Source organism: Ambystoma mexicanum, chromosome 11 (genome assembly GCF_040938575.1).
Source record: "Ambystoma mexicanum isolate Mex_15411 chromosome 11, UKY_AmexF1_1, whole genome shotgun sequence".
NCBI lineage: Eukaryota > Metazoa > Chordata > Amphibia > Caudata > Ambystomatidae > Ambystoma > Ambystoma mexicanum.
Genome location: NC_090934.1, coordinates 208,088,098 through 208,100,319, shown reverse-complemented (window position 1 = coordinate 208,100,319; position 12,222 = coordinate 208,088,098). Strand labels below are relative to the sequence as shown.

Here is a 12,222-nt window from a genome sequence, read left to right as displayed (position 1 = left end):
TACTCCTAGCTCCGAATGCAGAACAAACAGTATGCAGCCTGCCATTTCCTTCCCTCGCCACAAACGAAACGCCACACAGAGCACAGTGCAGACCCCTCGCAGGTCCCAGCAGACAGCCGGGCAGCCACAGCAGTCGCACAGGCTCCTCCTCCACACATCGGCAAATGCAGCTTTCACACCAGGCACGGAGGCCGAACTCATCGCCAATATTATGTCCTGGGCACAGAGTCCAGACAGTTGGCTGCTGGGGGCAGGCAGCCGACAACACACCAGCAGAGATCACCCTGTTGCCCCGTGATCACAAGGGCACACAATGGCCTAGGCGCAGCCAGGCCATCACGGCATGCACACCAGAGATGACCGCAGGGGCACCGGTATGCACTGGCTGGGATTCTGCTGCACATATGGAACATCAGGGACAGCGTGGCCCAACAGGGGCACTGTCCGGTTGGAGGGCCATGCAGGAAAGGCCCATCTGCCTGCTACGCAGAACCGGCATCGTGTGCAAAGAACGACAGCAAGCGGGAGTCAGTTGGTCTGGGCTGATGAGCAGGAATCCGCTCATCCCTTTTATTATGTGGTCACATGGTCATTGCCATGTGCCAAGCCCTTCACAGGGATCTTTGTCCTTAAAGGGGCACACCACCACAGGCAGTGATTGCTCGATTCAAAGCTTTCCAGCCATCAGTCACCACTTTTGCCAGTGAACTCGTCTAAGCGATAATCAAAGGTTTAGGTGCAGATTCCCATACCAGATAGGGATATTGGCAGCAGAGCTTAAACTGAGCTCCCAATTTAAAGTGCATCCTTGCAAACATTAGGTGGCCACCAAATCATTTGGTGTCGCAGATCCTACCTTTCCTAGGAAACAGGATGTGGACTTGGCCTTGAATCAAACATCCTCGTCACCTTCTCTCGATATATGGCCGTGGCTGACAGCCGCAGGCTTTCATGGAATAGGATAGCTGAGACCATAAATGGGAACATCTGTCCTTTTACTCAAAGGAAAGGAAGTTTGATTTTCTAATATAAGACCACAAAGTCTGCCTACCACCATTTTCTGGGGCATGCCCAGGAAAACTTTTGGATGAACATGCTGTACTGTCCCCAGAGAGGCTCTCTGAAAATGCTTAATAGCATACTTAGCAAGGAGTTGAATTGAGGTTTGGCAGAGAAAATAAAAGGTCTGATCCAGTGCTGGACAAGTACAAAGACTAGTGGGCTCATGCCAGACACAGATCAGGGCCTTCAACCAACCTAACAATACTGTAGAAAGAATGAATTTTATCAAACACTAGAGACAAAAGCACATGCAACAGACAGACGTGAGTTAATTCCAGAGTCTCAAGTGGGGGATGTTTATGTTGTCCTACTCACGACAGAGTCCCAGGAGACAAACCAATCTGACAACTTGAACGAACAGAACAAGCAACACCAGAAACACTGGGAGATTAAACTATGAACCACATGCTTATGAACAGGGTACAACGCAATCTCATGGAGTGAAAATGGGACTGCATGGTCCACATGGCTATGTCATCTAGATTGTCTCTCCGAGCAGTGCTTATACAGTCCTACAACCCACTTAAGTAGTGGCTGCTTTGCATAATACAGGACTGCATGACAGTCATCTCCCCCTAAAGTGCTAGATTTGCCTGAAAAGGGTCAATTAGCTCGTTTTGACAGATTTAGAATTAGTCATACCACGTGGAGAAGCCACTCAACCCTTAAGATTAAACCACAACTGAAAGGAGTCTAATCGCAGGTCATTTTGGTTTTCTGGTCACTACAATAAAGGTTATTGCAACACAAATTAGGTATTTTTTCAACTTCTAAACCTATTCCACTTCTAATCATAAAATGCTCAAAGTAGGCAATGCATAAGAAATTATACCCATTTACTCTTCAAAAGTAAGTTATTAAAGTGCTAACATTTTCTGAAAATGTCCATCAAAGGGGTACCTAAAAATGTCCCCACAAGTGTACTCACATCTTTTAGGGTGATGATATTCGGGTGTTGTCCATATCGTAGCAGGATCTCTATCTCTTCAGATGGGTCACGCTTGCTTTTATCAATGATCTGCAGATTAATAAAATATACAGAGGCTAAGCGATGCATGCAAAGGATCAGAGAAGCAAATGCCCTATTTGAAGCTTTAGAAAATGGATATTGGATAGAGGGATGTTGGAGCAAGGGTTTGGGTAGTGGCCATTATATGTGCTCTATAACTAGGTGGTACAATGAGAACGTGGGAACACCAAGCCAAATACCAAAGCCCATTTCTGTGCAATTGGTGGCATTTTCTCACACATGCCTCTGGGGAGGGCTATACAACCACCAACCTTAAGGTGCGGCACAGCCGCAGGACAAAAATGTAGCCAACCTCTTAAAACGGAAGAGTGGCTGAGAAGTCAGGCTCAACTCTAGGAAGGGGATGTAGGCTGACAAGGGTACAATTAGTCCACTAATAGAGTACTCTGATATAGTGAAATATATATATATTTTTCAAACGGTACATATATGGTTTACAATACCTTTATAAATATTACATAGTACATCTTTACATTTCATCATATTACATATCAAAATAAATATTTCCTTACTTTTCCACTAAAAGTTTATATACAATTCTAATAAAGAGCATTGTTGGATTCTGTTCCATAGGCTATCTGGGATTCACTGCCCTATATCATGTACAAACTTACATAACAATTGAATTCTAGACCAGTTGATTATATGTTCACATTTCCCTTTAAATAGGCGACATAACCTAAGACAGTTTGGATTACCCCGACAAGGACCCACCACCTCCAACTTGTAAAACACATTAAATCCAAAACTTAAAAATAGTTCCCTAAATCGATTGTAACAAATTATCTTGAAAGGATTTCCTGATCGTGTTAAATTTCCTAAAAATATTGCAACATTCCACCCAATTTATATTTTCTCACCAGATCGGTCTGTTTTACCCTATCGAAGGGCCCAAAAACACATTTGACCTTACCTGGATCATGGGTCAGTAATTCCAATGAATATTCCATTTCATCTAATAGTCATACTGTCAGAGAAAAATCCATTAAAACTGGAGAGCCCTCTGCCCTTAAACTAATGTTCAATACTTCATAGAGAGAACCCATTCTAGGGTTTAATATTTTATGCAAAAGCATCAATTTTGTTGTCATTACTATGGAGTAGACCGATTGAATACCCAACTCTACCCGAAGTAGAGTTATCGGGATGCACATAGGTAGGTTTCACAATTTGTTTTCTCCATATTAACCCTTCCAAAAAGGTGAAGATGGTTCTGATTAATTCCTTCGTCACTTCCAAACCGTAAACAATAGCTATTTTTGCTTTATAAATGTTTAATAAGGGAATGAGTGAGAACAAACAATATTTACTTTCAATTTTCTTCAATACGGACAAATATACAAATGTATCAAGTTTTAAACATACACACCCACACGTTTTAGATACAGCAACATCATATGAATTCCTACTGTATTATAAAAAACAGTAAATGTCAATTAAATGTTAGTATAGTAGTGAGGAGTGTAGCTAGTACCCTAACTAGGATTAGGCAAAACTGTGAAAAGTGGTGGGGTGTGCTAGGTAAAATTTAATTGCTGTATTTGTGGACTCCCCACTTGTTTTTGTTTCAGCCTCCTGTACCCACTTTCTGCCAGTGAAGCACAGCTTTCAGCTGCGCTCCACTGCCCTTTTGCTCATCATTCTGGGGAAACAGACATGTCCGCAAAGTACACCACTGTACCGCACACTGTGGTCCCTGCGTTTAAGGGACCTAGACATCCCTTAGGGTTTTTTGGGTAACTGGACAATGTGCCTAGGAGTAGACCAGTGGCAGCAGAATGTATTAGTGTATTTTTATTAACTTTTACTGAGCCATACCGCGATTGGCTCATGACTGTGGCTAGTGTCAGTCATGGCCATGCCATGAAGTCTTTTGTCTTCTCATTTGGCCATTTTGTCCTTTGGCCTTCCCCTTTGTGATTCGTTCCTTATTTGGGCATGCATTCACCTGCAAAAGCAGGCGCTTTTCGCGGGCTAATGCATGTCACGTGTGCAGGTACCCAGGAAGTGAGCTGGGACTGTCTGGTCCCAATCCACACTACTGGTGCTCGGATGTCTGGTGTGCACCAGAGCTGCAGTGGTCCCTGATTGGATTGGGTGTGAGCACTCACTGGACTTTGGGATACGAGGAGGGGTTCTGTGTGCAGACCTGCAGATAACCCAGAGGTCAGAATCGACCTCTACATGGAGCCAGGTATCCTGAGAAGCAAATTAGGTCCTAGGACTGTTCTGAGCCACGCAGATAAGGTTTGGCACCCTGAGCCTGCTGTTGTCTCGGCAGAGCCCTGCTTTGCGCTTGATCTCGGAAAACCTGCAAAGGTGCTTCCACCGTTTTGAGTGGTTGGACCCATCACACTCAATTCCTCCTTGGTGCACTGCAAACTAGCCTTCTCTGAAGTGTGCTTGGGCCCTCTAGTGGACTGACCAGCTTGTCCCTTGGTAGCCATGCTGGAGCTTTGGGAGAACCCTAGTTCACACTGCAAGTCACCTGCTTGGCAGATACCGTCGTCCCTACTGCTTTGACCCGCGAGAGAAGCGTGCGTCAGTCCGCTAGACTTGGGTGCTCCTGCATCACTGTGCGGGCCGCTGTTGGATACTTTCTCGCCTTTCAAGTGCCCTGAGACCAGATGCATCAGTGCTTTCTTTGTCCTGCATTCTTGATGATAGATCCATCTCCTGATGTAAATCGGACATGCATCTGCAGCGCCTGTGCACTTTGAAGCGTAACCAAGTAGGGGAATCTCGTAGTCCAGGCGACCTACAAACCTGGCAATTTTGAATCCATCGTGAGTTAAGGGCGGTGAGCAATCATACCACTTACCGGTGGCCCCTAGTTCATCCATACCGTTTTCACGCATATAGGATCCTCTGTGGTCCTTGTTTTGACTTGGGGGGCTCCTGCTTCCTATAGTGGTCCCAAAGTTGGGGACAGCCTTGTTCCCCGTAGCAGACCCACCTCGGACTCTTGGAACCAAATTCCTCACACTCCAGTGTCCTCTTCTACCTTTTCATTCCCATTGAAGTTTGTCCCTTGTGAACTTTACGCATTGACTAGCGCTTTTTACGCACAAACCTAACATTGAGCACAAGGCTCCAGTCTTCATAGGGCTGGACTTCTTAAGGGATATTCATTTCTGGAGTTGGCCATTGTGTTAAAGTGTGTGCGTTTTCCCTCCTCCACAGGTTGTAGCGGGAATCCACACTGCACTGACCAAAAAGGTACTGTACATATATTTTACATGGTGTGTGTTTAGTAGTATTACTGTGAAGTGGAGTAACCTTGCTGAAAATGGGGGGGTGGGGGGGGCATGACATCTGAAGAAAAGGTGCCCCAGCCAAATGAATGGGGACAAAATGGTGTGCCATGAAAGTTGGGGGGACAAACACCCCTGCCCCCCCCCTAAAATTAGGCCCTTGTTACTGTGTTCATTGTTCACGTGTGTTTGTTAAAGGCCTAATAAATTGTGTATTTTTGATATACTACTGTTTAAGAGTAATTCTTGTGTCCTACTGTGTGTGCTCATGCAAGACCTTAGATCACCCCCACTACTCCAGAGACTTAGCCTTGACTGCTCTCCAAGCTACCTTGAATTGTCCTTGCTAACTTCGCAGAAGTGTTCCCTGTTTCACTAAACTAGGGTGGCCTCCTGAACATCGGTTCACCAGAGCAGAGTTCAGAAATCCATTCTAACAGCAAGACATTAAAAACAGTTCAAATACCTAGTGCTGGTACAACAGCAAGTTGATTGCCATAACAGTAAGAGCACATTACATCACTTCAATGTACCTACCATCAGGTAGTGTGCCTGCATTAAACAGTCATGGGGTGGGAAGAGAAGGGAACCAAACTTTAATAAAGTTAGTTGTAGAGGAACCAAATGTAAACACTAAAGGCCACCGAATTTCTAGACCTCCAGGGCATATCCAAGAGAATACAAATTCACACAGTAAATAGCTGTAGATGGCTGAAACTCCCATCAGCCAGAGACCACCCAAAGCCAAGATGCATGCGAGCAAGAAATACCAAGGCATTAGAATTCAGGGAAAAGTAGCAAATGTAACCAAAAATAGGTTGAGTAAATATGTATTCATAATTATAGAAGGAGACCATGGTATAATACAGTCACAGGTAAAAGCTAAAATTCTTTCTGGATGCAGGAAAATGTCCATGGGCAGCTAAGTGCCGCCCAAAGTCTTTCTAGAAGAGTTTCAGGTGACGTCAGACAATACAGGTATATGAGGGAAAAGGCAGTTAATTCCCAGTTCTATGCACAGGTGCGTATATGGTGTCAAATACCAGGGTGAACCAGAGGAGTCACGAATGAAGAGTTCCAGGGTTCTTTTGAAAAAATAGGTTTATTAAGTTTCAAAACAACATTCAAACACATAACATAAAACCCCTCCCTCCTCTGCCCTCCCCTCTTCCAGCCCCCCCCAATCCCTCAATCCCTCCAGGACCCCTACCCTCCAACTATAAAAAGCCCCCTTAGCGGCCCAGGTCTCCCCTTCCTGAGGGGGAGGGGAGAAGTCATCTCAGAATTTCCAATGCTATGGGCCAACGGGCACTTCATTTGGCTATCCAAGTCTCTGCTGCTGCAAGTGACCAAATGTGAACTCGCCGGGGGGGGGCTAGAGGGGGTAGGTCTTCTGGTGATGAGTACAAGTCATTGAGGAGTGTGCCCCACTGAAGACTCAGATCCGTCGTGACTGTCTTCATGTTTTGCTCGTTGACTGTCTCTGCGGCTGCCCACTTCAGAATGTCCTGGAGTAAATAACTTATTTTCTAAGATATAGCCATGTAGCGCTTTGCTAGAACCAATAGGAAGCCCGCTATTTTGTTTGAGCGCTTACGGTCCGTCTTTTTCCCCCCTGGGAGTATCCCCAATAGGCATACCCTGAGCGTGCACTCAAATTCCTTCCCCAGAAGAACATTCAGGCGAGCAACCACCACCTGCTATATCTAGCTATCGGAGGACACCCCTAAACCATGTGCCAAAAGTCTGCAGATTCCCTGTTACACCTTGGGCAAGTGTGGGGGAGCGCCTCCATCATATGTAACTTTTGTGGTGCAACATAGACCAGACCCTGTGTACTATATTGAATTGGATTAACTTTAAGCAAGCGTTACGCAAAACATTTGGGTCGGTAGCACGGATTTTGGACCATGTTTTTTGTTTGTGGTATTCCCAGATACCTTTCCCATTTCTCCTGGGTATTCAAGGTAGGCAATTCCCTACTCTTGTGTAATGCTGTAAACAGCTGTATAATTTCCCATTGCTCCGCCCCTAGCAAAAGGATTGTGTGGAGTACTGGCGTGGCCAGAGGTTCATTCGGTATCGACTACCAGCTCTTAGCTATGGCTTTAGTCAGCCTTGCAAAGTTTAAAAATTGACCTTCTGGCATGGGGAATTTCTGTGCCCATGCCAGGAAAGGTAGCAGGGTTCCTCCTTCAAACATATCCCCTCAATGTATTTATTTATTAAATTTATTTTAAGCCCAGACCCTGGGGTATCACAGCGTTTTAATAGTTTTTTGAATCTTTGGAAGGATTCTTCCTGTTTGATATGAAATGGTAGAGCGTTCCAATGGTTAGGGGCAATGACTGGGAAGCTAATTCCCCTGGCTCTTGAACTTTTATAGCGAGGGACTGCAAGGAGCGGCTCTTCATTTGATCCGAGTGGTCTATTGGATTCTTTTTTTCTTCTGACGTTATTGATGTAGCTAGGTGCTTTCATGGCGAGACATTTGTGGGCAATGCACAGAGATTTGACGATAACCCTAGCCTTGATTGGTAGCCAGTGAGTCTTCCTCCTGAACTTTAATATATGGTGGGACGTTTTGAACCCGAGAGCAGCTTGTAGGCCTTTATTTTTCATGACAAGTTTGTGGTGGCACACCTATTCAATCCTACATCTCCCAGGATATCTTCTATTTCAGTGGCTGCTTTCAGCGGGATGTCAGGACTGTATCCCTTACGCAATTTCAATTTTACACACATACGTTTCTATCCGCGTTGGCTTGCAATCTCCCAGCCTTTTCCCCTTACTCATGGATACACTTAACGTATTGGGCATAGTCATGGTTGCCAAGTCTGCTACATGCCTCAGCCCGAATGTTGTTCTCAGAGTAATTCTGCAGTGCATGCAGAGCCCCTCGATAGATCCTGCTCTAGGTGTTATATGGGGGGGTCTCAACCTTTTTTTAGGCAGATTAGGAGTTCCTTTCTTATACCGTAGGTAGAGGCAATACATTCCTTCCCACCCACAATAGTGGCCTTAAACGCTTCCCACAGGACCATGTAATCTTCCACCAACTCTTGGTTTTGATCAAAGTAGTCAGTAATGGCTTGTCCTATTCCATCTCTGAAGAGAGTCCCAAGCACCTCTGCCCTAAGCCGCCATGCAGGTACTGCGCTACTCCCTTCTCCCCCACGTCTTTGTGGTGCGTAGAAGGCATGATCTAACAGCGTTTGCCCCCCACCCTCCAGTAAGGTGTCCCACTGTATCCAATAGAGTGGGCCTGCAGACAAACAGGAATTCTAAAAATAATACCCCGCTCCTCTGCCCTCGGCTCACACCACATGTCCACCACCCGGAGCTCCAACACTGTATTCTGAAGAGGCCTCTGTGCCAAAGGTTTATGCATTGTGCCGGGGCCCAACCTGTTCAACCATGTGTGAATCGGGCAGTTAAAGTCACCCCTCCCACACTGTCTCCATGTACACCTGACCTCCCAGTAATAGTACCACTCCTGGAAAGTAAGAATCTGTGTCCACGTTCAGGGCGTAGGATAATGATGCAGATCTCCAATCCGTCCAAGATCCCTAGTAGGATTAAGGTTCGGCCTTCCTCATCCTCTCGCCACTCATGTCATGACCCCTCTTGAATAAGTAAACACCACATATGCCTCCCCCAGCTTGCTTTTAACCATATCAAATCCAGTTGTCGGGTGGGTTTCCTGCAGCCGCAACCATCTGTATTCCCCCCCCCCAGATCCCCGGCCGCCCCCCCCACCATCTCCTTTGAGAGCTCAAGATCTCTCTCCTATTAGCGTGTCCCATCACAGGAAAGTGAGCCCTCCCATTTTACCCGATTGGATCTTAACCTCCCCCTCTACGCCCTTGCCAGGGTTTCCCGTTCCACCTCTGGGGTGCAAATGACATTTTGAGTTGAAGAGTTAAATCCCCCCCACCCCGATACTCCTGCATCCCTCCTGCCTTTCCTCTTCCTTCCCTTCCCTTCTAATTTGTGTGCTAAACAAGCCAAAAAGGGTTGCAATGGCAGGGGGAATCTTCAGTAGAATACCCTCTGACCACCAAAGAGAAGTCACTGAAAAAATAAAAAGTGTCAAAGCAAAAGGTTAAGGGGCCCCTAAAAACGTTCCTACATATTTCCCAAAACAAAGTGTCTTGTGTGGCAAACCAACTAAATATATTCATATAGCCTGGTTATCAACTAGGGCGATTACTTTGTCAATCCTTGTCAAGGTGATGGAGAACTGGCCACGTTGCTTACATTTTGCATTAAAACAGCAGCTCAGCCAAGCAGAACTAGATTAAATCAAGTGCAGAACTGGACACAGGAAACAAAACTACAAGTAGCATTTAAGGTATAATTCAATTCATAAGGGGGGGTTATTAAAGTTACCTGTAAAAAGGCAAATATGGATAAGCACATAAAATGCTCAAAAAGGGGGAAATATGGAATATTCAAGCAGTAGTTCATGCTCAGCTCAGAGCCTGGTGTACATCCAAGCAAGGGTTCCACCCTTTCAGATCTGTGTTCGTAAGCACCCTGCATCACTGGTACTTTCCAATTCCAGCTATAGGATTTTCACTAAGCATTTGTCAAAGTTAAAAAGCCTACTGTTGAAAAGTGGGGAATGAGGCCAGCTGGGATGGACGTAGCAAGTCCAGTTGACATCACGAGTAGGCTCTTCATCCAGGACATCTAGCTATTCTAAACCAGAGTTGGCTCCCAAAAAGACCAAATCCAAGTAGAGAAATCATAGGAGGTGCCTTGTGATAGTTGGCGTCATGCAGAGGAGATTCTGGTGGCAGAGTAAAGATCATGAACAATACATCTACCCTCTTATAGAGATGGAAGAGAAAGGGTGGCATTTTCTCAAGCACTCTCACAGCAGGGAGCATTCCCTGAAATACACCACTATATTATGTTCCGTTTATGAGGCCGCGGAATGTGTTCTGGTACAGACACATGTCTGGTGGCTGCAGCATGAAAGCAGGAAGTGCCAACTCTTTCGGATCAAGCCCGACGCCTAAGAGGCTCCAGATATAAACAGAACACAATCATGGAAAGTGATAGTTGGAGGCCAGGGCTCTATCTAGCACCTCAACAGTGCAGTACATGGACTAGAGTACTGTGAAAACTAGACATCTTCGAGCAGCAGGAATGCCAGCACGTGGGAGTCCTAGGTTGACTGAGCCCAGCAGCATGGATAGGGAAGAAGTCCATGTCCCCTGGCTTCCAGAACTTAGTTGTGATAGGGCCATTTAGGAATTAGTTCTGGTTCTGAGAGAAGTTTGACAAGTAGATTGTTATTGATACAAATGAGGCAGATTGACCCACAGATGTAAAGACAACCAGGTCAGATTTACAAAATGCAGGCTTTGTGAATGAGGATTTAATAGGCGTACTAAATAACAGGGGTACATTGATCTATTGTACAAACAAAGCTAAAAGAAGGTGCAATCATTTCAGTGAAAGCTTCTTAAATTAAATTCTGTCTGGAAGGGTTAAGACATCATGGCATGTGGTGTGATCTTACTGAGGAGTCAGCAAACAGGTTTATGAAGGCCAGGCTTTGGGTGAACCTCCATGCTGGTGAAGAACATGCATATGGCCAAGTGGTAAGGTGGAATAACCAAGGTGGCTCCCATGGAGGATGTGAAAGTGCTGCCAAGAGAACTGGAGCTGTTGGATGAGCTGGGATGGTTCTATGTTCTTAGATTGCCAGTTTTTTATTTTTTATTTATTAGAGTTTTTGCCAAACATTTTCAGCCAAAAAAACCCTGAATCTAGTTTATTTAGGGGCCCGCCCCAAAACCTTCCCTATTATCTAGTCCCTGTTCCACAGAACCCCTTACCCTTAAGATCCCCTTACCACTCCCACGCCCCCAAGATTTTTAACTGATAATATTTAGCAAAAAACTCGTCGTACCGCTGGGACATGATTTGTTGGCTGTTGGAAAACATTAATTGTGGGTGTGCTGATTAGTCACCATTTGAACTCTTACAAGGTTTTGTTATTTTGAGGTTTGAGTATTATGCCTAGTAAAGAGTACTGAGAGAGACTGAACTTCATACAATAAATATGGGCATTTACAGTTAAGAGATTTGTGACTAGATCAGCTGTATGCATGCAGAAGCTGTGAGGTTGGAAATGCTAAACAGTACCTCGGGCAAGAAGCCCAGACATTCTTAATGATTTATAGACCTTTTACCCCACCCGGCTAGATAAGTCACATCCCTGGCCTTATTTGGAAAGTGACTGATGCCCCAAGTCTGAGGGTTTGTTGTCCCAAGACATGCAACATGTGGGTTTTGCTGGTAGGGGGCGGGGGGGGGGGTCAAACCATTACCCATTTTGGAACAAGTGGGAAACTTGCACCGTGCCAAGGGATGGTCTTGAAGGACACCCTTGGTTAAAATCCAAAACTGAGGCACACAGTTAAACCTTGTTCCCTGCAAGTAAATGGGATATGGATGTGGCCAAGTACTGCAGACCCACGAATACACAAAGCAGGACATATGAATTCCTGTGGGGAATCAACAGCTTTAGCCAAAGCCCATGAATCTTTGGATGTGGCAGTCTGCAATGTCTGGGTGGCCGCCAAAGGTTTTAATAGATGCACACCTCTGCGGTTGGAAAGCAAACCTGCACTTAACTTCCAATTTGCCCGTTTAACTCAACAGTCTACATCCTTACTTTGTTGAAGTTGTAACATTAGTCAAAAATGACACTGGCAGACTCTCCAGGAATTGGGAAGCTAACCCAAACATGAACGTACAGAAACTAACCATGCACAAGTCTGATGGCAAAGCGCCACTACTGTTGATGGACAGAGGGCATTGCAATTACCAGATTGAATCAATGCTCTTTTCCCTAAC

The 12,222-nt window shown here is 45.3% G+C and overlaps 1 protein-coding gene across 4 annotated transcripts in view; it reads right to left on the bottom strand.

Moving 5' to 3' along the window:
• RPS6KA1 (ribosomal protein S6 kinase A1) overlaps positions 1 to 12,222 on the bottom strand; it is a 918,695-nt gene that overhangs the window by 178,470 nt on the left and 728,003 nt on the right. For all 4 annotated transcript variants that reach the window (XM_069622861.1, XM_069622863.1, XM_069622864.1 and 1 more), the window contains one exon: positions 1,991 to 2,080. In XM_069622861.1, coding sequence (XP_069478962.1) covers positions 1,991 to 2,080 — 90 coding nt within the window. The remainder of the gene's footprint in view (positions 1 to 1,990; positions 2,081 to 12,222) is intronic.